The sequence below is a fragment of the Danio aesculapii genome, chromosome 19, assembly GCF_903798145.1.
Source record: "Danio aesculapii chromosome 19, fDanAes4.1, whole genome shotgun sequence".
NCBI classification, from domain to species: Eukaryota; Metazoa; Chordata; class Actinopteri; order Cypriniformes; family Danionidae; genus Danio; species Danio aesculapii.
Window position 1 is genome coordinate 9,017,882 of NC_079453.1, and position 27,034 is coordinate 9,044,915.

General features: G+C 34.9%; 3 protein-coding genes and 1 long non-coding RNA gene across 5 annotated transcripts in view; 3 read left to right on the forward strand and 1 right to left on the reverse strand.

The window, feature by feature from the left end:
- The first annotated feature begins 581 nt into the window (after positions 1-581).
- ccdc127b (coiled-coil domain containing 127b) lies at positions 582-4,010 on the forward strand. The gene is made up of 3 exons (XM_056480333.1): positions 582-791; positions 1,146-1,268; positions 3,277-4,010. The coding sequence occupies exons 2-3, from the start codon at positions 1,151-1,153 to the stop codon at positions 3,957-3,959; spliced, it is 801 nt and encodes a 266-aa protein (XP_056336308.1). The 5' UTR covers positions 582-791; positions 1,146-1,150; the 3' UTR covers positions 3,960-4,010.
- Positions 4,011-5,660: 1,650 nt separating this feature from the next.
- On the forward strand, positions 5,661-7,545 carry LOC130247134 (uncharacterized). The gene is made up of 3 exons (XR_008839494.1): positions 5,661-5,757; positions 6,686-6,790; positions 6,916-7,545. It is a non-coding gene; the product is annotated as an uncharacterized LOC130247134 (long non-coding RNA).
- Positions 7,546-8,666: 1,121 nt separating this feature from the next.
- Positions 8,667-17,457, forward strand: sqleb (squalene epoxidase b; the record flags this gene model as incomplete). Its single annotated transcript, XM_056480228.1, has 10 exons — positions 8,667-8,934; positions 9,008-9,179; positions 9,259-9,355; positions 13,041-13,154; positions 13,251-13,422; positions 13,958-14,053; positions 15,894-16,036; positions 16,233-16,329; positions 17,016-17,103; positions 17,184-17,457. Coding segments are annotated over 10 exons (1,461 nt in total), but the record flags the coding sequence as incomplete, so codon positions are not given.
- A 2,224-nt stretch (positions 17,458-19,681) lies between these two features.
- The window catches only part of oxr1b (oxidation resistance 1b), a 110,879-nt gene continuing 103,526 nt past the window's right edge, over positions 19,682-27,034 (reverse strand). For both annotated transcript variants that reach the window (XM_056479534.1, XM_056479533.1), the window contains 5 exons: positions 24,577-24,696; positions 24,155-24,307; positions 22,252-22,347; positions 21,565-21,638; positions 19,682-21,156 (listed from right to left, as the gene is read on the reverse strand). In XM_056479534.1, the coding sequence (XP_056335509.1) occupies positions 21,021-21,156; positions 21,565-21,638; positions 22,252-22,347; positions 24,155-24,307; positions 24,577-24,696 (579 nt within the window). In that variant the 3' untranslated portion in view covers positions 19,682-21,020. The remainder of the gene's footprint in view (positions 21,157-21,564; positions 21,639-22,251; positions 22,348-24,154; positions 24,308-24,576; positions 24,697-27,034) is intronic.

Here is a 27,034-nt window from a genome sequence, read left to right on the forward strand (position 1 = left end):
TACGGTAATATTTAGAAAATATGCTATATAAATTATTCATGTGTTTTTAAAGAGAGTATTTTAATATAATATAATATAATATAATATAATATAATATAATATAATATAATATAATATAATATAATATAATATAATATAATATAATATAATATAATATAATAATATGTAATGTAATATAATATATGTAACCTATATATTATCAGTTTATTATTATTTATAAATGCATTATTATTATTATTATTATTATTATTATTATTATTATTATTATTATTATTATTATTATTATTATAAGATGTAATTTACAGGTTAAGTATTTTATTTTTGGATAATTGAACAGAAAAAGTGGTATTATTATTATTATTATTATTATTATTGTTATTATTATTATTATTATTATTATTATTATTATTATTATTATTATTATTATTGTTATTATTATTATTATTATTATTATTATTATTATTATTATTAAACATACTTAATTATTATAAACGTTCACTAAAAGATCCGATTCAAAAGAATCACGAATCGGACAAATGTTTAGTGAGGACCATACCAATATTTGATCAAAGTAGGGGGACTCTGGGTTATCGTTATGTAGAAACCGAAACAAACATGCTCTGAAGCTCGGTGGAGTTACTCTCTGCAAATGTTATTGCATATATTATAGCCCTCACACTTCAAATAATCTATTATTAGTGTTAAAAAACATCGTTTGCCCTTTGGGTTGTATCGTGGAAGAGACTATTTGAATTTAATCGAGAAGGACAAGTGCTCTGAATACTCGTGAGGTAATAAGACCTATACAGACTTTTGATCTGTTTCTGTATTAGACGAATATTGTGCTTGCATGATCAATGTAAAGTATTAGATGTCAGATAAATAGCAGTTGACCAAATGGCATATGAATGTCGTGGAAACAGGAAGTATCATATTTCAGCTAGAAAGGTCTAGATCTAGAAGTGTCAAGTTATGAACTGTTTGCATGAAGACAATAATTTATCACTATATGTATTAGAAAATTAAATAAGGGTTTTTCAATTACTGTATGTTTCTTCTTTTTACTGAATGATAATTTACAGTACACCTTCTTGAATCATACTGGTCATATGTTGGTAATTAAAGTGTTAACTTTTCATCCGCAGTCCACATGAATAACTTGAATGACCCTGACTGGAATATCAGGCCGGAGAGGCAGGGTGATGGAGGTGACAGCAGCAAGTGGAACTATGCCCTCCTGGTGCCTCTGCTGGGCCTTGCTGCTTTTCGTATGTAATCTAATGGCCTTAAAGTTTAGTTAAGACTAGAATGAGAGTTCTGTGATCAATTACTCACCCTGATGTCATTCTTCAAGAACACAAAAGAAAATGTTGAAAAATTCCGACTACATTTCTAAAGACTTAAATAATCTTAAAGAGATGTGTCTTTACAGTCAGACTTGGATTAAGCTGGTTAATTAATATTTATTCATATTTAATCTCTTTTGAACATTTTGAAGTGTCAGAACTTTGGGTGAATAGACCTTCAATGCAGGGACAGAGTCTTAGATCTGAATTTGAGTAAAATTTTTAATAATTTAGGGTAAACTAACATTTTATGACACCGTTTCAGAAGTAGGTCTTGGTTAAACTTGGCCTCTTGAGCTAAAACAAGCACTAATATACATCTCGCTGCAAGTTATTAATCTCAACCGTCCCTAAAGTGATAGTTCATCCAAAAATTCTACTTTACTATCTGCTTGTTAAGTCTTGACATATGGGTTACCGTTTCGGAGTCCAAGCCGCTACTCAGTTGAAATGAAACAATATTTGTTTATGACCCCCTTTAAGTCACAGTTAAGTAATTTTTTTATAAAATCATAGTGTACACAACAGTTTCCGGACTTGCTGCATTACAGACATCAATATTTTAACAATTAATAATTAATTTCTCACTTTCTGACTATCTGTCAGAAGAAAGTATTTCTCACTTTCTGTCTATAGCACTTGTTCACTGCTGCTCTTATAGTTGTGTAAATTGCTTCCTTGTCCTCATTTGTAAGTCGCTTTCGATAAAAGCGTCTGCTAAATGACTAAATGTAATGTAAATGTAAATGTATCTGATATTAGACATGGCTATTTATATTGCGATCATGATTTTTGAAAGTATTACAGTGCTTTGAAAGCATTTATTATTGCTATTTGTTAAACCTGGCCATACAGTTTTATAGATTAGACTTAACAAGCTGATTTAATCACAATTTAACATTTCCAAAGCTTTATGAGTTATTTTTTAAAATCTTTTGAACACATATAAATGTATTTTTTTATTAACGTTAGAAACTGTTAGCCATTGACTTCCAAAATATGTTTTCTTCTCTACTATAGAAGTCATCAGCTATATTCCCATCCACTTATTTTTATGCACATTTTGAAATACTGCATACAGCTTGAAAATGTACATAAAAGCTTATGCACGCAACTGATTAGGAGAAACCTTTTATTCAATGAGTAAAAGAAAACAGATTTAGTAAATGAATTCTAACATGTGCATACAAGAAGTGATGCAGAAGTTTATTTGAACAGATCACGTGATAACAAAAATCGGTGCAATGGAACGCCATTAATAGACAAACCAGCGACCCAATCACATTGGAAGGCATCTCAAATGTTGTTTAGTTCATTTTAAAATTAAATTGGTTGAGTTTTATTACCTCAAGAACTGTCTTGAGCGTCTCTGCTCTCAAAGAGCGTCTCATGCCTCGTTTAAAAGCCACAGTGCGTTGCTACAATTACAATTATTAATTTATTACACTCAAAATTGAGGTTTGCTGTTTGTTCAAACTACTTATTTAAAATGAGCTAAACAACACAATTCTTGAGATTTTTAGGGGGACAATATTATATTAATCTACTTAAATTCGTTAAAACTAATAAGTTAACTTAATTCCTTCATGTTTGATTGCGAACACAAAGCATTTTGAATAGTGTATATAAGAAAAATGGCCACAGTGGCTTTTTCCTGCCACAGCAAATTCCATTTTAATTTTTGGTTTTGGGTGCCATTTTATCAAGAGTTGACGATCTTGTTCTCTTTGACTCACTGGATGGAAACTTTATTCGCCAATGTTTCCTTGGTATTCCAGTTTTGCGCATAAGTTTATTTAAAAACTTTGGATAGAAACATAGCTAATGGCTACCAGCTTCCAACGTTCTTCATAAAATTGAAGGATGAGTAAATGATGACAGAAATGGCATTTTTTGGCGAGCTATCCATTCATCTTGTGTTCTTACTTAGGATGGATCTGGTCCAAGGAGTCTGAGAAAGAAATAGAAGATGCCAGGGTCAAGTATGAAAACACCGTGAAGACAATCCAGAAGGACCTGGACGTCAAATACCGACAGACGCTTTCAGAAAACCGCAGAGAAACCGCTCAGCTGGAGCTTGATCTGGAGAAGGAAAAGCAGCGAGCGCAAGGCTACCGTCAAGCGCTGGCGTCCCAGACTCAGAAGCACCAGGAGGAGCGTCGAGACCTGAATCTGCAGCGGCAAGCTTTAGAAAACGAGAAATTAAGATTACTTCAAGAAGGACCCGGCGCTGCCCTCTTCCACTCGGCTCTGGAGAAGGAAAAAGAGCGTGGGCAGAGGACGACTTTGGCTCTGAAGCAAGTAGAATATGGCCTGGTGGAAAGACAGAGGGCCTTCTGCAGTATTTTAGTGCCCCGTGCGAGGAGGGTGGAGATGGAGAAGGATCTTCTGGTTCGTACGGCCAAAGAGCCTCTTCTTGCTCATCTGGAGATGGAGGACGGACTCAGAGATGTTTTTAAGAATGACCGCAGTTGCGCCGAGTATCTGAACACGGATGAGCGAAGGAATGGCAGTCTGATGTGGCTTTATCTCAGATACTGGCAGACGCAGGTCACTCTTCAAACGCACCAGAGAGCCGAGGCTGCTGTACTCGGCATACAGACTAAAAAGTGAATTTGTAACAGAAATAAAGGTCATAAAATTTAAATAAAGGTTTTAGATTCGCTTTTGTGTTATATATATATACAGTGCTTTCATCATGGATCATTGGTCGGCCATATTGGAGAGCAAAATGGTACATATCCTACAAAATGTGCATATTTTGCTAATTACGGTTGGTGAAATTGATCATTAATTCATTAATTTTCCTTCTGCCTAGTCTTTATTTCAGAGGTCGCCACAACAGAATGAACCGACAACTATTCTGGAATATGTTTTATACAGCGGATACCCTTCCGGCAGCAACCCAGTTCTGGGAAACACCCATACACTTTCTCATTTATACACACTCATACACTACAGCCAATTTAGTTTATTCAATTCACCTATAGCGCATGTCTTTGGACTACCATAAAAACACATTAGAGCACTAAAGACAAGCAAAATATTGCCAAAATATTCTCTTTCTCTGTATTCTCTGTGTGATTTAGCAGCCTACACATATTTATCTGTGGTTTAGACAGCATGGATAAGCAGAAAACATATTCAGTACTAGATTACCAATCAATACATGCTGTTGTTGACATCCGAGTATCTCCATAATGGCTGCATATATGGGTAACTGGTGAAATTGTGTCCTAAGTGAAAGCACTATTGGTTTCTTTGTGGGAAAAGTTAAGTGTTAATAGCATGTATATAAAATACCTTATGCTCTTAGAACTGTGTTTGAAATGTTTAACCAAACATTTCTAAAATTAAACCATATTTATTATTTGTTGCAGAAACATAATATGTGTCAGGTTGATTCTTTCATGTGCATTAAAAAAGGTACGTTACTGCAGTATTTGTGTAATATAAATGGATAGTTCACCCCAAAATACTCAATATTTACTCACATCAAGTGGTTTCAAGGCTTTATGACTTTCTTCTGTTGAACACAAAAGAAGATACTTTGAAAAATGTAAAAAACCGTGCAGCAATTAATTAATGGCTGCTTGCAATCTGCAACATAATCCCACTTGAGGGTTTCTCCAGAGCTATGAAGAACAAACCTTTTCTATTTTATCCGACCTGGGACCCTTTCTTTAATTTTCTAGGAACCTCTAAGTCTCTAAGACTCAAAGCTTGTCTGTTAGACTCAGCCTGGACAAAAGAAATGTAATATGCCTTTTTGTAATATAATTTTGTATTTTATGTCATTATTATTATTATTTATTTATTTATTTATTTATTATTTTAATTTTTTCATGTGGGGGTCAGAATTCAAATTACATGTATGACAGATATTATCTTTTTACTCAATGTAATTTTCTGACATGTTTCAATTAAAAATATATATTTAAAAAAAAAACATGCAGCAATTAACTACTATAAAAGTCAATGATTACAGGTTTTCAGCATTTTTCAGAATATCTTTTTCTTTGGTCAGCAGAAGAAAGAAAGTCAAAGTGAATTTGTGACCGAATTTTCATTTTTGGGTGAATTATCCTTTTAGGGCTTACTATATCCCTGCATGTAATATACTCTTTGCTAATGGCGCATTTTTTCCTTGAGTATTCTCTCTTGCCTCCTGAAAGATTTTTCTTCCTGGTATATACATTTTTGCTGCTGATATGAAATTGACCCAGGTTATTAATGTGAATAGTTATGTGGGAGACTCCCGGAAACTCCCTATAACAAACAAGATAAGACAAGCCCATCGGGTTGGCAAATTTAACATGCTCTGCATTTGCAAAACCTGTTTAGTCGTGAAAAGATTCAAAAGAAATCACATCATTATATTAATCAAACTATTTGGATCTTTAAAGGGAAGGTAAGTAAATTTAGCATATTGCATGTAGTCTTGAAGGAATAGATTTGAGATATAAAATATACAGTGGGGGAAATAAGTATTGAACACATCTTGGTTTTATCCTGGGAATAATGTTTCTAAAGGAGCTGTTGACATGGAATTGAACCAGATTTTGGCAAAAACCCAAACAATTCAAACACAAAAATAAAACAATCTGAAAAATGAGTTTTGTGTAATAACAACGGAATGACACACGGAGAGCTATACTGAAATGTGTTTAATACTTTTTATAAAAGGCTTTTTTTGGTGATGACAGCTTAAAGACGTCTCATATGGAGAATTAAGTCGCATGCATTTCTCAGGTGTGAGTTTCTCACAGAAGTCAACAGAGTGTAAAAATCATGATGTTTTGTGGGTCTCGTCTATCAAATCTGAGCTTTATTTTGTATTTTCTATTGGATTCAAGTCAGGTGATTGGCTGGGCCATTCCACAGCTTGATTTTCTTTCTCTGAAAGTATTTGAAAGTTTCCGTTGCTGTGTTTTGGATCACTGTCTTGCTGAAATTTCCACCCTGGTTTCATCTTCATCATCCTGCTAATGTAGATGTTGGACTGAAGCAGCTGATATTCATTTACAATGAGGGTTGCTGAAGAACTACAGAGAAATTTCAGCTGCTGTCTGGGCTTTCGCTACCTTTCTACACCTCCCTTTCTTCATGTGTTCAATACTTTTCCCCTGTGTTATTTCATTTTATTACACAAAACTTCATTTATAAACTAATTAGTTTCGTTTTCTTTGCATGTATGTATTTATTTAGTTGTTACCAACATCCAAATATTATGTCAACAGCACCTTTAGAAATATGTTTCCCCCACTGTACATGGTGTGTATACTAACCTCAATCTTGCAGTGTTCTGACACATTTGATTTTCTTTTACACCTCAACAGACAGAATGAATGATCAGAATGCATCTGTGCAAAGCAGTAATGATAAGCCTAAATGTAACTGGAACTGGCCTCTACTGATTGCAGTGTCTGGCTTAGCATTGTACCGTAAGCATTTTAGTTTTCTTAGGCACAAAAAATAACTATAAAAAACAATGAATTTATTCATTAAATAACAGTTAAAAAGAGACTATCATCTTTCCGTGTTGACAGTTTTCTATGTTTATTTACAGAATGGTTCACGCAAAGGAGACTGAAAAATGAGCTTGATTGCCTGAGGAGAAGCATTGGGAGAGACAGAATGGAGGATAAAGGGATAGCTGTTATTCGCGAAATCCGCAGGTTGCTTTATGCTAGAGAAGAAATCGCTTGCAGCTATCGTCAGCCCCATATTACTATAAGGTTAATAGAGGAGGAGATAAATATGTTGATATCCAATGACCCTATAGCACGTCAACTCAATATGCAGGCTAATATCACCAAATACATCCAGCGCTCAGTATACAGCTCTGTAAATGACTGTGTTGCAGACTTGCAGAAAAAACTTGAGAGTTTACAAGAAAACCAGCAAAAATAGAAAGACATTTCAATAAACAGTACGTCAGGGCATGACTGTTCTAGTTTGACACTTGATTTATGTTTGTTGTATATTATATAACGATTTACATTTATGATTTATACTTGTTTGGATTGATATTGCTGTGTGATATTCAAATAGTTTCTGTCATGATTTGCTGTGTGAGCTATAACTAAACCAATATGACTTCTACTGTTGGTATACTGTAGAAATCTGTTTTAACACTGTATTTAACTGTCGGGTATCTTTATCTTGCATGTTCTGTCTGTCTTTTAGTTAATAAATTAACGAAATAAGCAGCTTTCTTTCTTTTCTTAAAAAAAAAAACCCAAACATTAAGCAATTAAAATAACCATTTAATTTTAGTATGAAAAAGGTTTTAATAATCTAACATTTATTTTTTTAATATAAAGGACACTTGAGGAATTTAAAGATCCCACAAATGTTAAAAGCATAGTTGACCCAAAAATGAAAACTACCTATTTTTATGCTCCCTCGTGAGTTTCTTTCTTATTTTGAGCGGTAAAGAAGACATTTTGAAAAATGTTGGTTTGCTGTCACCCATCGACTTCCATAGTAAAGGAAACAATTACTACAGTGGTCAGCGGGTCCCACCAGTATTTAAAAAACATCTTCTTTTATGTTCAACAGAGACTAAAATGAGAATAAATAAATGGGGAGAGTAAAACATTTAGTGATTTATTTTTGGGTGAACTATCCTTTTGTGGAAACCTTCCATTTCACGAGTGTCCTCATGAAGGAAACTCAAATACACTGAAGAAAAAAAATATTGGATTTACTAAAAAAAATTTAAAGTAACTACTATATGGGCTGAATTTAAACAAACAAATACAATTCTTTTTTTCAGTGTAGGTTTTGAAATGGATGATTAAATGACAGAGTTTAATTTTGGGGTGAATATTTCTTTACATTTTCTTTCTTTCTTTCTGTTGTATGGCGCTCTCGAACATAATCATATAATCTTCATAATCAACCAGGGATTCTCTTCAAAAATATAGGAATAAAAAATAAATCTAGTCAGTTGGGTGGAAGTCTTTGATCTAACCGTACTGTGATGTGATTGGATGGCTGGCAGTGTGGGCGGAGTTATCTGACTCTCTAAGCTCGTCATGTAATGTTCTGTCAGACTGTGGACCAGTCAGTCAGCTCACATTCCTCGGTAAATAAATGTCATGCTTTCTACATTCCGTCGTTACAGGTGCAACAACTTCTATGTTTATGCTCATAAAATGTTCATCTCTAGTTTACGACATTTTAAGGTATGACTTTTGAGTGATTCTGTACGTTCATTAATGACGCTTGACAGTGACCTATATTTAGACGTTTGGAGAGTTCCCCTAACCATAGTAGGCTTATTAATGATTTTAAATTAATACTTTTTGTAAATTATCTTTTATATTTGCAGACCAATATGTATTTATTTTTACCTATTCTCAGAATAGCACCACCAGCTCTGGAGATGTTGATGCTCCAGATGTCCCTGATGTCATCATTGTAGGAGCCGGGGTTTTGGGCTCCTCATTGGCAGCAGTTCTTGGTCAAGATGGACGAAAGGTTACAGTGATTGAGAGAAGTCTCAGAGAGCCAGACAGAATTGTGGGTGAACTGCTTCAGCCTGGTGGATATTGTGCACTCACAGAATTAGGCCTGGAAAGTGAGTTTCTTTTTGATCATCTAGTCAGCAACCTTCAGTTTCCATTCTGAGCCATAATCCCTCTTTCCTATAGAGTCAGTAGAGGGGTTGGATGCACACATTGTGAATGGTTATGTCATCCATGACACTGAAAGCAGGATGGTTGTGGAGATTCCTTACTCTGAAGTACAAGATCAGTGTGGAAGAGCTTTCCATCATGGCCGCTTCATCATGGGGCTGCGCAAAGCTGCACTGGCAGAGCCAAAGTATGTGTCTGACATGTTTAAATTAGGTATTTTTACAATTATGTATTTTAAAAACCATATTTACCTGGTATTTGTTAAGTGTGAGGTTCATTGAAGGCACGGTGAAATATCTTGAAGAACAAAATGGCTGCGTTAAAGGTGTCCAGTACAAGGATAAGGATTCTGGGAAAATACAGGTTAGTCAAAAGATCTTGTTTAAAGTGAAAATAGACACAAAATGACTAATATTCCCTAATATAAAATGCCAATTTCACACTGTAAAAAGCAATTAGTTGACTTTACTTAAAGAGGTAGTTATTATATTAGTCATACTTTACCGTAAGATTTCTTTAGTTCATCTATTTACTAACATTAACTAATTATGAACAATACTTGTATACCATTTAATAATCATAGTTGAACATTACCTAATGTATTATTAAAATCCAAATTCATACTTCTTGACTAGGCATGGGATGATAACTGTTTTCAAGGTATACCGCAGTCTGGAAAAGTCAAGGTTTTAAAACCGCCAACATTTTCTGTTATGCCGTTCCTAAGGTATGTGTGGATTTTTTTATTTTCTTTTTTTGTTTGTTTTTTTATGACAACAGTATCTCCACCAGAAAAGATATCCAAAGATGTCGTTTTAAATTGTAAAGTAATCTGTGTTTTTAAGAGAGCAGAAGTCAATGATTTATTTTCATTATTTAGCCTGACATGTTTACTGCTCCAAAATATTTCAAATCTTTCAAAAAATAAAATATATTGTTTTCAAAGGGGAAAAAAATGTTTTTTTTTACACAGACATTTAAAAAGAGCAGATTTTAGAGTAGTAATCACAATACTGTGATACCGTGATATTTTTATCCAAGGTTATCATACTTATATAGCATATCAGAATCTTATACCGGCCCATGCCTATTCTTGACATTAGTTAATGCACAGAAAGTTAACATGAACCATAAATGAATATACAGTTGAAGTCAGAATTATTAGCCCCCCTTTGATTTTTTTTTTCTTTTTTTAATATTTCCCAAATGATATTTAACAGAACAAGGAAATTTTCACAGTATGTCTGATAATATGTTTTCTTCTAGAGAAAGTCTTGTTTGTTTTATTTTGGCTAGAATAAAAGCAGTTTTGAATTTATTGTGAACCATTTTAAGGTCAAAATTATTAGCCCCTTTAAGCTATATATTTTTTCGATAGTCTACAGAACAAACCATCATTATACAATAACTTGTCTAATTACCCTAACCTGCCTAGTTAACCTAATTAACCTAGTTAAGCCTTTAAATGTCTTGAAAAATATCTACTTACTGTTATCATGGCAAAGATAAAATAAATCAGTTATTAGAAATGAGTTATTAAAACTTTTATGTTTAGAAATGTGCTGAAAAATCTTCTCTCCGTTAAACAGAAAATTAAGGAAAAAAATAAAGGGGGGCTAGTAATTCAAGGGGGCTAATAAATGACTTCAACTGTATGTATTTTCATTAATTAACCTTAACTAACAAGTACAAGTACTGTAATAAATGTATTGTTCATTGTTCATTCATGTTAGTAAATGCATTAATTAAGATTTACTAACACAACCTTATTGTAAAGTGTTACCATTACATTATGCACTGTTTACACACTCGTAAGTTGTTCAAAATCTTTTTTTCAGTTCAGCACAAAAGAAGAATTTTTGAAGCATGTTAGAAAACTGTAACCATTGACTTCCATAGTAGGAAAAACAAATACCAAGGAAGTCAATGGTTACAGGTTTCCAACATTTTTCCAAATCACTTCTTTTGTGTGTAACTTGGAAAAAAGAAACTGAAATAGGTCTGTGACCACTGAAAATGTTAAAGTTTGGGTGAACGACCCCTCTAAAAGTGAGCAAACCTGTTGCCCTTAATGTAACTTATAGTATGTAAACAAACTTTGTGCATAGTCATAAAAATTAAGCAAACCGTTACAGGTTAGAAAAGTAAGCTAATAATAGCTTTTTACAGTGTATCATGAACTCATCGAAATAATGTAGTATAAAATAGTCTGTATTACAGTACATTGACATCAGTGGTCAGTTTACCCCATGATGATCAAATATATTCATTCATTAATTTTCTTTTCGCCTTAGTCCCTTTATTTATCCGGGGTCGCCACAGCGGAGTGAACCGCCAAGTTATCCAGCACATTTTATGCAGCGGATGCCCTTCCAGCTGCAACCCATCTCTGGGAAACATCCACACACACTCATTCACACACATACAGTACGGACAATTTAGCCTACCCAATTCACCTGTACCGCATGTCTGTGGGGGAAACCGGAGCACCAGGAGGAAACCCACGCAAATGCAGGGAGAACATGCAAACACACAGAAACGCCAACTGACCCAGCCGAGGCTCGAACCTTCTTGCTGTGAGGCGACAGCACTACCTACTGCGTCACCATGATCAAATATAAATCAAGACATTTTTTATGTCATCTGAAAGAGTCTGTCCCTCCATGGAACATCTACTGACTCAAAATTTTACTTCTGAAGCACCACAATCAGTGATGAACAGTTTTATTTTTATTCACAAATCAACATGAGCAACCTATTAAATTAAACTATAACTTCTTGACACACAAGAATGAACCTCATTGGTACTTATGTCTCATGCTAGTATGCTTGAGCTACCATGACTAACCATGACTAATGACTTTGTACAGTGTATACATATATTAGATTACATGACCTTATCAAAATAAAGTTGTAAAATTTCAAAAGTTCCCAATGCGAAAGAGCTTTTTTTGTGAAAAATGCTTCAGAAAAAAGGTTCAAAGTTCAGCAAAGAATTGTTATCTGGTTCAGAAAGCTATGAATTGATGGTAGCTTTCATGATGACTTCACATTAAAACCACTATTACGCCCCAAGTCTAGGGGAAAACAACATGGGCATAATAAACGCAAAAACAAATGTGTTGGGGTGGTGGATGTCCCAAACAAAACAAAAACTTAATACAAAAGATCCCCTTATAGGTTGACAACCAAACTCGGACACTCTGTTGAGAATAATTGAATAGATTTATTTTAGAAAAAGTAGTCAATTTAAATGAGCATCTCTTCTGGGTGGCCACAGGCCAAAATAACAAACAAAAGAATCTATAAAGCAAATGCACCAAATTACCTATAATATTTAAAGGAAAATACAGGAAGCTTACCTTTCTCTCTAAACATAGTCAAAAGTAATTAAATAAATAGGCAGGCCACCCCTACAAGCTCAAACTCTCAAAAATAAGCTAAACATATGAACAATCGAAACAAGTTTAAATTTCATGGCCGGAAGGGAAATCCAGGAGCTCCACTCGCAGCACAAATGTGCTCGACGAACCCTGCCGAAAGCTCCTTTTTGTACAGGCTTCCGAGACCAGCAGCCAATCAGAAGATGAATCACGTCGAAATGGGGGCCTATGGGACAAAAAAAAACAAAAAACAGAAGGCTGGACAAAGAAAAAGACGTTGAATACGCAATAATAAATAAATAAATAAACTTCAGTCATAACAACCATAAATGATCATCAAAGGATAAAAACCCAACATATTTCAAAAGACTGACCAAAACACCCCAAAATAATTCAAGAATTTAGACTTTACACACCTGAAACTTGGCTATAGCACTTCTTCACTGTTGCTCTTATAGTTGTGTAAATTGCTTCCTTGTCCTCATTTGTAAGTCACTTTTAATAAAAGCGTCTTTAGTAATTTTAATAAAATTACTAAATGTAAATGTAAATTTAAGAACTAAGCAGTGGATTTCATTAGCAAATGCAAACATTTTTATAGCCGAATCTCACAGATGTCAGAAATTGCATGTATCATACTGTAATTAAGCATTAATGTGTTGCAGAGGTTACGCGCTCCTCTTACAGTGGTGGCTGATGGATGTTTCTCAAACTTCAGGAAGAGTTTGAGCTTAGAAACGGTTCAAGTCTGTTCCAACTTTGTAGGCTGCATAATGAAGGTTTACACTTTAATTTTACCATTCTCATTAATCATTTTTACCTTAAATTGTGATTTATGTTTAAACCCTGCTTTTCTTGCATTCTTTTGTCAATAGAATTCTCCCCAGTTTAAGCCCAACTATGCAGAGCTGGTTCTGAGCTGTCACGGGCCTCTTCTGATCTACCAGATTTCCTCTACTGACACACGTGTGCTGGTGGACATACAGGGACGTCTGCCCAAAAACCTCAAGCAATACATGACTGAGAAGATCCACCCAAAACTGCCAGGTCAGAGAATAAACATTACAGACCTCAGTCAGGTTATACGTCATGTTGATGAAAAGCTGTGAGGGACCGATAAAATCTTTACAATGTTACACTCTCTCCCAGAAATAATGTGTTCAAACTACTTATTTAGAATGAGCTGCAACACAATTATTAAGGTTTTTTTGGAACAACTTAATTGTTTTATGTTCAATCCACTTACATTTGTAAAAACGAATAAGCTAACTTAATTCCTTCATGTTGTCTCTACACAAATTGATTTGTGTGGAACCCTGCATTTTTTACAGTGTACACACTAAAAAATGCAGGGTTCCACATAATTCATTCATGTCATCCTAAGTGAAAGTAACACATTTATGAAAATTAAACATAAAACGATTAAGTTTTCAAAAAAATCTCCAGAATTGTGTTGTTTCAGCTCATTTTAAATAAGTAGTTTGAACGAGCAGCAAAAATTCTTTTATTTGAGTGTAATTCCCTATATCACATAGTTGTAGTAACCCACAACTCTTAAAACTTGTTTGTGTTTTCCTAATAGATCACTTGAAGGAGCCGTTTTTGTTGGCTGTACAAAATAACCGTCTGAAATCCATGCCGGCAAGTTTTCTGCCCTCATCACCTGTCAGTAAACCGGGTAAATGCTTAGTATTTTGTAGAAATCCAGCAATGACAGTTTCTCATTATAGTCTGGCAAAATTATGAAGACTAAATGATAACAGAATTTTCATTTTTTGGGTGAACTATCCCTTTAAAAGTGAGTAAACCTGTTGCTTTTGATGGAACTACTAGTGCTGAATGTACATTAACTTGCATAATCATAAAACTTAAGTCAACTTAACAGCTCCAGTTTATAACAGGTTTAGAACAAGTTTTCAAATTGTTGCTTTGAGTAACTAATCGCTTTTTACATTGTATATACAGTTGAAGTCAGCCTTAGTAGCCCCCCTGTTTCCCCCCCCCCCAATTTCTGTTTAACGCAGAGATTTTTTTCAACACATTTCTAAACATAATAGTTTTAATAACTCATTTCTAATAACTGATTTATTTTATCTTTGTCATGATGACAGTAAATAATATTTGACTAGATATTTTTCAAGACACTTCTATACAGCTTAAAGTGAGATTTAAAGGGTTAACTAGGTTAATTAGGTTAACTAGGCAGGTTAGGGTAATTAGGCAAGTTATTGTATAACGATGGTTTGTTCTGTAGACTATCAAAAAAATATATAGCTTAAAGGGGATAATAATTTTTATCTTAAAATGGTTCATAAAAAATTAAAACCGCTTTTATTCTAGCCGAAATAAAACAAATAAGACTTTCTCCAGAAGAAAAAATATTATCAGACATACTGTGAAAATTTCCTTGCTCTGTTAAACATCATTTGGGAAATATTTAAAAAAGAAAAAAAAAATTCAAAGGGGGCTAATAATTCTGACTTCAGCTGTATATATTGGATTGCATGATCTTATCAACATGAAGTACTGTAAAATAACACTGATCTAAATGGTCAGCGTACGTCAAGATGATCAAATATACTGTAAGATATTGTTAATGTAAAATGAAACATTCTGTTCCTCTATTGAACATCTACTGACTGCAAATTTCAAAACATTCACAAAGGAGATCAAAGAATAAATCTAAAATTAATCCAGATTTTTTGAAGACAATCAATCATGAATAGATTTACTTTTGGTTTTCTTCACATAGCAACATCAGCAACCAATCAAACTCAAGCATACCTGCTTGACACGCAAGAATTAATCTTATTGGATTTTATATCTCAGCATGTTTCAGCTTCCATGACTAAATCGGAATGCTGTAAACATAGTTTTTTCCATTTTTATTTGCATAAAAGTCTAAATTAAAAAGATAGTTCACACAAAAACGTACATTTTTCTCACAATTTACTCAGATTCAAGTGGTATGAACATTTATGAACTTCTTAATTTGAACAGAAACAAAATATTGAAGAATGTTGGGAAAAAGCAGCTATTGACATTCATAGCAGGAAGCAACAATATGAAGGAAGCCACTTTGTCTCAACATTCTTCAAAATATCTTCAATTGTGTTCAACAGAAGAAAGAAACTCAAACACTGGAACAAGTGGAAGACTTTTAATTAGAGGAATTACATTTGTGGGTGAACTATCCCTTTAAATCTGTTCATGATATACAGTAATGCGAACAATTTATTTAAACACTCAATTAACTTAGATGTCATTTTTTCTAATTTCTTGTCAGATCAGTTTCAGGTGAACAGACTTTTAATGAAGAGACTAATTTGCAAAGAAAATGTCATCTTTTGTGTTTTGAAGATGATCAGATTTATAGTGGCTTAAGGATGTCATGAAGGTGAATAAATGATGGCAGAACTAACACTTTGAATACAAGAACGTTATATTTTTTAATTGTTATTCAGTATAGACCATTACTACTGCAAATGGTATTAAAAGCGATCTGTCCTCTGTGTCAGGAGTCTTGCTTCTCGGAGATGCTTATAACATGAGGCATCCTTTAACTGGCGGCGGGATGAGCGTAGCACTGAATGACGTCAGGATTTGGAGACGTCTGCTTCACCATATTCCAGATCTCACTGACCATACAGCATTATCGAAGGTTAAGAGGATTCAAATTAAATAAACAGAATTTCCAGAACATACAATTTACAATATACAACATTTGCTCCAGTGAACTTATTATATATATATATATATATATATATATATATATATATATATATATATATATATATATATATATATATATATATATATAGTGATAACTTTTTAATGATGAGAATTTACCTCCACAGGCTAAAAAGACATTCGATTGGGAGCGTAAGCTTTCACATTCACTTGTGGTGGACATTCTAGCACAGGCACTGCATGAACTGTTTGCTTCACAAGATGGTAAGTTCACAAAAAAAGTTCACAAAAACTAAATATTTACAACATTTTGATGACAAAATATTAAAATTTAAAGGGATAGTTGACCCAAAAATTACATTTCTGTCACTATTTTGATTCTTCAAATGTTTTATTTTTCTGTTGAACACAAAAGAAGATAATTTGACCAATGTTGGAAACCGGTAACCATTGACTTCCATGGTAGGAAAAAAAAATACTATAGCTACTTGCCTCCAGCTTTCTTTAAAATATGCCATTGTGTGTTTAATAGACAGGTTTGGAACCATTTAAAGGGATAGTTCACCCTAAAAATTTAAAGTGTGTCATTATTTACTAATCTTTTACCTTTTTTTGCTTCTTTCTAACATTTTAAACAAAAGAAGATACTCTAAAACATGTTGGAAACCTGTAACCATTGACCTCCATAGTATTTGTTTTTCCCACTACGGAAGTCAATGGTTATAGGTTTTCACCATGTTTCAAAGTATCTTCTTTTGTGTTTAACAGAAACACAAAAGTTTGGAAAACTTGAGGCAAAATAAATGTTCATTTTTAGGTGAATGTCCCTTTAAGTATCCACTAGAGGGGGCTCTTTACCACAAAGTAAACACTCATCTTCAAGCACTGGGCCTGTATGCAACTCCATAAACATTTAACGATCATTTAAACTTTTTAATCTCCTTTAACAGATTCAATTCTGTATCTTCGAAGAGCCTGCCTGTGTTATTTTCAGTTAGGAGGGAAGTGTGTTTCTGGACCAGTTGGGCTGCTTTCTGTGTGAGTATATACACATCAGTAATGAAATAAAAGTAATCATTGTGTGCAAATTACTAAAAAAATAATGTGTCGATCATTAGGTTGAAGCCCCACCCCTTGACTCTGATTGGTCACTTCATTGGCATTGTATTCTACGCAGTTTACTTGAATATGAAGGCAGAGGTAAGACAGTACAAGGTAGGAGCGATGCTGAGGAGCCTAAGGATTCTCTATCGAGCATTTATGGTTATATTCCCTCTCATCTGTTCAGAATTTAAATATCCCATTTATAGACTTTTTAGACCTTTGAAATGAATGTTTTTTAATAGCAAATGTAAAATTATGTGACAAATGTAAAACTATATGACTAGTGAATATACCACAGATAATGATGCTTTATTGATATTCGAATAATATAAAATGATTTCTTTTGACTTTTATCTGTCTGCTTGGTTTAACTGTGTTCATATTCGTAGATAATTGAGGGTGAAAACGTGCAATAGTATAACTATCCATGAAATAATTTTCCCAGAAGTTTCATTCATACTGAGAATCTTTCTTTTGGTCAGTGTGGCGAATACAACATGACCAGCCAGACCAATCTCACAAGGTAACTGAACAGTTTTTAACATATGTATGAAGACGTATGATTTTTAAAAGGAGGCGTGGTCCCAAACTCCTCCCCTAAACTAGGGCTAGACAATATATCGGAAAAACATTGTTTTTATGATATCTGTATGGCGTATGCAATGTCCATATCACAGGGAAGTGCAATAAATTAATTTAGTTTTATGTGCAGCGCATTTTAGTGCTAGTTGTTTATTCATATCTGACCAATCAGATAAGACATTTACTATCTTTATCCCCACCTCTCCAGTTGGTGCTATTAGGTGAACTTAGAGCTGAAAATAAATACTAATGACGAGAGATTTAAGCCAAATGACAACAGCCATTGGCGAGGTTTTCAATCATAATAGTATAACTATACATGAAACCCTTTTCCCATGAGGTTTCCTTCATACTGAGTATCCCTCTTTTGGTCAGTGTGGCGAATCAAATGTGATCAACCAGACCAATCTCGCAAAGAAAGCAAACTATATAATGTATTTTTTACTGATGTATTTAACGATTGTATTAGTATGAAAACCTATGATTTTTAAAAGAAGGCGTGGCCCTGAACCCCACTTCGAAAATAGGGCTGCACAAAACATTGAAAAATATCGATATATTGTCTATATTTCACTTCACTTTCATTTGCAACTCAACCATCCCCCCCAACCCTGGGTTTCACTTTAGTTTGCAACAATGAAGGGGGCCTACCAAAAATAATTGCATAGGGCCCAAATCGGCCAGCGGTGATTCTCTGAAATCTGACCAATCAGATGGGGCCTTTAATATCTTGTGCTGTTAGCTAAACCAAGAGCTGAAAATAAATACTAATGACAGGAGACATGAGAGTAAAATGACAATAGCCAATAAGAATTAGAATTTATATATATATATATATATATATATATATATATATATATATATATATATATATATATATACACACACACACACACACACACATATATATGTATATATAAATATATATATTCACATATACATTATACACATATACATTATATATATATATATATATATATATATATATATATATATATATATATATATTTATTTTGAAATTGCTGATTAAATAGCATTTTGCAAGTTAGTTACATTGTTACAAATATCATTAATGCAACACTCAACAACAATACTGTATATTTTTCCATGTATTGTGCAGCCCTGTCCTAAACCCAACCATCATTGGGGGATGAGCAAATCCTACTAAAATTCAGGAATGATATCATGCAAATTCATATTAATTAATTAATTCAAAAATTACTAATTGATAGCGTTGGACCAACATGAACACATAAATATGATATGAAAATGTCATGCAAAACTTACACATTTTAAAATGAAAGCATCGGGTGGATCAAAAATGTTTAAGACATGGTTTACATTAGCAAATGTTTTACAGCATTCTGCAGACAAAAAAGCTTTATCATTATTAGTTTTGGGATGAACAGAGCACCTCTCACAGAGTTCATCTTCTAAACAAACATGGCATTTGCGAGATCTGGTCACATAAAATTGGGCAATTTTGGGGCCAAAATAGTGTAATAAAAACACCAAGCACCACTCACACAGAGGACTTATTAAAACCAAGCAGCTTTCAATTGATCTACTGGCAAATTTGCAGGATCTATTGAAACTTAAAACACATCGGCAAATGCTCACAATTTGACATTCTGACAAAATTTTAAAGGCAAAAAAATTATACATTGTTAACTGTGTAAAATATGTCATAGATATATAGCTAGTAGGTCATCTTCAGTCAGATTTCTATTAGTCAACATGAAGAATTACCAGGACTCTTTGGAAACTGCTGGGAAATATGAAGAGACTAATGAAAATATTTGATAATATTGTAAATTAATGCACAAAGCACTCAAATGAAGCAGTGTTCTGGTGGTCAAACGTCAAACTTGCTACCTATTGCAACCTGATTCTGCGTGCAAACTACATAAACACACTCAAAACACAAAGCCACCATTCTTACATAGACTTTATTGTGATAAATACATGGATACATGATCTGTTATGAACCTTCAAGGGAACTAATAACATTTCTTGGAGCTTCCATCGAATACTGGAAGACCAGGAATGTGCAGGTGGACCCAGAGGGACGTCCGAGTCCTTGAGCTCCAAGATCTCACATCATGCGGAGAACATCAGACCTTCCCCACACGACACCTGCTCCGACAACAGACGCACACAGTCGGGTCAAATGTTTGGGCACGCTTTCAGCTGGCATCTCTCTCGGCTTCAACTTCAAGTCAGAATACTGCTAAAACAGCCACTGATTTTCTTCAAGAACTTGTGTCGCCGTGCCTCGTGTTCCTCCTCCTCATCGCTGATATCAGACATCCGTAAACCCCGGAGACTTGCCATTTCATCAGCCCGGGTCACCTTATATACGGCTACTAGGCTACAGTTGACATGAAAAACCAATCTCAAAGGATCGGTTACTCCCTGTTCACTTTAGATTAGCATTTATGTCGTCATGTGCATATAGAAATTGTATTTATTGGAACAAATTTACAAGGAAAAATGTAAGTCAAGGACAGTAGCGCGCACCATACCACTGTCACACTTAACAGCAATACGGGGAAGTAGTTATGTACACGGTACACTAATAAAGGTATAAATATATAATTGCTATATGTATTTATATATGTATATATATATTTATTCCATCCAAAATGGCTTTTTATACATATCTCCAGGCGTAACTACTGCACTCCCAGACAAAACGAAGGACTTACGGGAAAGCATATTGAAATTAAAGAGCACCACACGTTAATTTCGCATGTTACGCCACGTTATTTTTTTTAATACAGCAACACGGTACTGAGAATTACATTAAAAGTTGTGGCTTTTGATTATATAGAGCCTGTGTTAGCGCACTGATTGGACGTTTTAATAACAGGGATTTTGAGGTTAGATACTTAAAGTGCTTAAAAACAGACGCAACGCTACAGCTGATCAAGAAATCCCAACGTTTTGCTCTCCGAAAACTCTGGAGCTGCATTTATTTTGGAAACATTCTGGAAAACCATTCGCGCACTTCCTTATCCTCAAGACTTGAAGACCTCAGGCTGCAAATGGGTTAAAAACTTGTTCTTAATTCACAAATGAACCTTTCGTTTTTGGTCAAGATCGCCCGCCCATGCTGACCACGTCCAGAAATGAAGTGCAAATGTACACTGCTGTGCGTTTTGTGTATCAGGGCTTCTTAGGAGCCAAGTGGAGTGTGTACAATCAGTTATGGGGGGTTTAGTAGTGTGCCCCCAGTTTATCTTACACTGGGTCCCATGAGGTGTGTGTTATTCAAAAGCCCATATTTCGATGTCCTGCACAAAGAAGTCCTCTGTTTTGGAGAGCATTGGGTTTCCGAAGGTCTTACATGAGTGAGTTCTGCCGTGATAGAGATCGCCGTCCAACCACAGGCCAAATTCACCACTGAAAGGAGAAAATTACAAATGACTTGAGACTTTATATGTGTATATAATTATTAAAATCTATATGTGGCGCCAACCTGATTTCACCAAGTTGGACATGTTCCTGGATTAACATCTATGTTGATCCTGGGACAACATTCCAATCAGCCAATCAGAATTAAGGGATATGTTTACAGTTAATGTTAAGTTTAGGCCTTCGGTTAGGTTTATGCACTTCTACTTCATTGTTAGTTATTCCCCTCTGATTTTGGAAATCATTTACAGTTATGGATGGGTTTAATGGTAGGGATTATGTGTGGATTACATTTTCCATCAAAAATTATGTTCCAGGATCAACATAGATGTTTTTCCAGGTTCGCATCGTACTTGGCAAAATCATGACGTGCATATATGTGGAGATTTTACACACCCTCCGCCACCAACAGCTAAGGAATCCATATCTCCTTTAATGAAGAACATGTTATCACCAGTCCATTTGAAGACCTGGAAAGGATCAAGTTGTTGAACTATGTTAAAATCCAAGCCAGGAACAGGCTATATATATATATATATATATATATATATATATATATATATATATATATATATATATATATTAGACAAGAAAACAAACAAACAAACAAACAACCCAATCCTTCATTCCAGTGTGCATATATATATATATATAATGACGAGAGATTAGAGCCAAATGACATGACTATCCATGAAACCCTTTACCCAGAAGTTTCCTTCATCCCTCTTTTGGTCAGTGTGGTGAATCAAATGTGATCAATCTCACAAAGAAAACAAACAAACAACCCAATCTTTCATTCCAGTGTGCATATATATACACTGAACAAATACAGTGTTATTTTAACCATTGTTTGGTACTATTACATATTACCCATCTATTTTCTACATTTCAACAACAAACTGGAGTTTACACAATTGAATTATTTTTTATGTATAATTATTCATTAGTCTTAATCTTGTGCAATTAAAAATAATTTTTTTAAACCAAACACCAAAAAAGTAGACATGCATTTTTATATTCGTTTTTAAAAAATTGGAATAAATAAATGCTTTAAATCACATTATATCTTCCAAGTATTCCCACCTCAAACTCTGGATAGAAGGTAAAAACAAACGTCTCTCCTGTGCCATAGAAGCCGTCGCTGACTTTGAATGGTTGTGAAGCGAGGGCTCCAAACAGCTTTATAAAAAAAAAAAAAAAGACAAAAAATGTTTAAATATTTTATACAAAAAGCCCCACCAACAACAATGCAAAACTTAAAGGGTTACTTCACCCAAAAAAATTGTTATTAATTACACACTAATTTCTCTCCTATCCCTTGAGACCATTTAGAATACTAATTAAAATATTTTAGATGAAATCTAAGTTCTGCGACCACTTTATTTCTATAAAAGAAACCAAAAACATTATAAAAACAGTCCATGTGACTTCAGTTTTTTAACTGTAATCATTCGAAGCTCCAAGAACAGTTTTGTGCACCAAAAAAACAAAAACAAACAAAAAAAAAAAACTGTAAAAACAACACTGCCTATATCTTCAGTGTTAAATTAGGGTGCTCATTTACTACAGGCAAATCAGCACTTAATTGTTGTGCTGCTGACTCTATTGCAATACATCATAATGCCTGTAATAAATGCACACCATGACTAACTGATGCGACAGACAAGATATAGGCAAACAAGGTCATTGGCACATACAAATTCTCGAAGCTTAGTATGATTACAATTGAACCACTGAAGTCACATGACATGTTTTGACAATGTTTTTATTTCCTTTCCTTGACTTTTCCTTTCCTAGTGATGGGAAGATCATTTTACTGACTCGTTCATTGAGACTCATCTTTTTTCGAGTCATTTCCTTCAATTTGCCAAAATATTATTAAAATGTTGCAAGTTGCAACATCTACAACTAGCCCAAATGTTGATCACACTACAAACAATCAATAACTAGACTGCCATAGGAAAGAGAAAATAATCATTCATTGTTTACCTGGCACTTTTGTCCATGATTGATTCATTCATTTATGTGACACTGACAGTCCCATTAAAGCTTAACCAAAGCACACAGTCTGAGCCAAAAGGACCCATGATTAATTCATCTTTTGAGTCTTCAGGTTTTTGAGTCGTTCGTTCATCACGTGACAGCATGTAAAGAGATGACTCAAAACCAACGACTCAAGAAATGAACAGATCGAATATTTGTCTGCCTCTGACTGCATATGATTGGCTTCTGTCTTTTTTAAGTGATGAACGAATGACTCAAACCTGATAGAAAACTCGAAAAAGGAACTAATCTTCTACCCCAGAAAAGTGCGCACCTTCTACCTGCAGAAAAGTGCGCATGCGCCAATGAACAAATTACTCCCTGAGAGGACTCATCATTCTCAAGTCACCTAAAAGATTTGTTCAAAATGAACCGAACAACCCATCTCTACCCAGCACGCACAGGAAGTCAACAAGATTGGCATTGTACCCCAAAGTCATGAAGATGTTCCATTTTGTTTGGAAATGAAAATCGTGTTGACATCAGAACCCACCATCAGATCAATGTCAACATCCAACCTAAAGCAAACCAAATATCAATGTCTAATGATGTTACAGCTTAACATTGTTTGGACATTGCCACTATGACGTCTATTAGACGTTGGATTTTGGTTGCCATACCTGGTAAACAAATGTCAGTATTTGACGTCAATATGACGTTAGTTTAAGATGTTGCTTCGACGTTGGATTTTGGACACTTTTAAATCAACCAAATATCAACGTCATCTGACATCGTGATTGGACATCAAAATAACATTGTCCTTAGATGCTGACTAGACATTGAATTTTGGTCACCCGACGTCACGACCTAAATCTAACCTAATACTAACGTTGTGTCCCAGCTGGGTACTTTCAACATCCTGTAACAGTTGCCGTCTATGGAGGATAAGAGAGCTCTCTGATTTCATCTAAAATAACTTAAAACCCAGAAGGATTAGTCGTACCTGTCCATCGCTGTCCTTGATGACCATGAGCACCGGAGAGTCCTGGCTCTGCATGGCGCGGTACAGGCTCTTCATGCTCATGCCGTGTTTGGATGTGCTGAATGCCAGGGACCAGGGGTAGCCGATGGTCCTGGGGGGCAGATGCTTGGCCAGCTGAGGATTGGGGGAGTTACAGGTTAGAATTAAATAAAGAAATGCCCTCAAACAATCAGAATGAGCTATAGCAACTTTAAAGTAAAGGCGAACTAAAAATAAAAGCCTCCGGGAGCCAATTATACTGCGGAAATGCCACAGACAGACAATAGAAATGCCACAGGGGTCCCAGGAGAGCTGGCCTGAGGACAAAGCAGGGTTTTCTTGCTCTATGAGGCTATCAGAGTTAAGCGATGAGGTCAGCATATTGATATTACTGTATAACTTGCCTTCTCGATGTGCTCGGGCTGCAGCAGGACACTGGGCTCGGTGAGATTGGGTCTGAATGTTTCAGGCTCGGGGTCGCTCTTCACCATCAGTTTGGAGTTCACTTCTTCCTTGGTTGTAATCTGAAGAAAAGAAGGAAAAGGATTGGTAAATATAAAGCCCACTGCCAGTTTCTCAAAATCTCACAAATACAGTCTTACGTTGAGAGGACAGTGTAGATGGGTTCAAACTTTTGAATGGCTCTATTGTATATTGACCTTACCTTGGTAACAGATTAGATTTATCTATTATTCTCTCTGTCTGTCTGTTTATCTTGTTCTCATTCTGTCTTACTCTTGCTCTCTAGCTTTCAGTCTTTGTATCTATCCTAGTCTATCCATCCACTTATCTTTTTTATGTCTATCCATCTGTTTGCTTCTGTCTCTGTCCATCTATCCATCCGAGTCTATCCATCGGTCTATCATTTTGTCAGTTGTACCATCTATTTATCTGTCTGTCTTTGTCTTTCCATTCGTCTATCTATTTGTTCACCCATCCATCCATCCATCCATCCATCCATCCATCCATCCATCCATCTATCCATTAGTCCATTTGACTATCTTTCTATCCATCTATCTCCATCTGTCTGTCTGTCTGTCTGTCGATTTATCCAATCATCCTGACTGTATCTATCTCTCTATCTGTCTATCCATCCTTCTGCCTGTTTGTCTGTCTGAATGTTTATCCATCTATGTGTCTGTCTATCTATTCATCCACCTATCTATCTATATCCATCTATGTCTGCTTCTGTCTTTCTCTGTCCATGCTGCCATCCATCTTTCTTTCAGAGTCTATCCATCGGTCTATTATTTTGTCTGTTGTTCTGTTTATCTATCCATCTGTCTGTCTATCTGTTCATCCATCCATCTGACTGTCTATACTTCAGTCTATTTGACTGTCTATCCATCTATCTTCATCTGTCTGTCCATCTTATCCATCTTTATATGTCTGTTTATCTGTATATTTATCCATCTATGCATCGGTCTATCTATCCATTAAGAGGTCTGTCTGTCGGTCTATCCATTTGTTTGTCTATTTGTTTATCCATCCATCTGTCTAGCCATCCATCCATTTGATTATGTATCCATTTATCGGCATCTATCTATCTATCTATCTATCTATCTATCTATCTATCTATCTATCTATCTCCATTGTTCTGTCTGCCTGCCTGCCTATCTATCAATCCAACCATGACTGTCTATCTATCCAGCTGTCTGACTCTATATCTGACTATCCATCCTTCTATGTCCCTCTCTCTATCTGTATATTTATCCATCAATATGTCTGTCTATCCATTAAGCTCTCTGTCTGTCTATCAGTCTGTCAACAAATATATTAAATGACATTAATCAGAGTCATCTATAATATTCAATTCAAGCTGTCCTGTCAAGGTAAGAGAACATCTGCAAAATTTTGAAATAGTACCACGTCCCTCCACTGAGGCCATCGTGAACAATACAGCTCAATAAAGGAGAAAGTCAAACTACAGGACACAACAGCATGACATGAGGAATGAAGCAGACGGCGACACACATTCATCAGCCCAAAGGAATCAGGCAATGTGTGCTTCTACATCAGTACAACACCACTGATGTAGACAGGGAAACAATGATGGATGGAGATCAGCGAGGTTTGGCTGGCAGGGAAATCTACCAAGGAGTATTAATTCGGGAAGGTATATAACACAGGTTAAAGATATGAATAGTGTAACTGTAGTAAAGCACAGGAGTAGATGTTAGCAGAAAAACTGGGTCGTTCGCCAAGAGCAATGCAAACAAAGGCAAATATCCAAGGACGACTTAATAAAAAAGTACAATCCACAAATATCAGATTTGGAGTTGATATTTGCGGGAGTTTTCTGTAGATTTTGAACAATGTATTAAGTAAAACACTCTTGGATATTTGCGCGTTTATTATGTTTGCATGTAATAGGGTTAGTAAGACCTCATCAGCACACTTTCAGGAATGATTTTCCTTTCAAAGTCAACACGAAATGACATTTACAATCGATTTGGTTTAGATTATCTTATTGATTTCAGACTATTAAACATTTTATCAGGTAGCCTTATGGGCACAAAATGGGTTTTTTTCCATTCCAATTTGTTACTTTTCCATTGTTTTTCTATGTAAACACACACTTGATGGACTTGCTTGACTATTATTCTCACATCTTGCGTCTTCTGCAGCACCTCATATATGAGATACACATTTTTAAGACAAATTTCAACTTTTACACGTTCATCAATGCCAGTTCCAAAGCAGTAGACCAACCAGAAGAACTTGGAGTTGGGACAAGCATTCCAAGTTTTCGTTTACAGTAGAAGTTTGGCATGACGTCTGTTTTATTTAATGGCAAAATAGTTTCAAATAAACATTTTTCAATAGAAGTTCACTAAAGTGCACCGTCTCCTGACCGGTCCA

Excerpts from the sequence above, each read along its gene's own strand:
- ccdc127b (XM_056480333.1), top strand. The coding sequence starts at position 1,151 with ATGAATAACTTGAATGACCCTGACTGGAATATCAGGCCGGAGAGGCAG. Across the intron at positions 1,269-3,276 it reads GCTGGGCCTTGCTGCTTTTC|GATGGATCTGGTCCAAGGAG; the intron begins GTATGTAATCTA and ends GTTCTTACTTAG.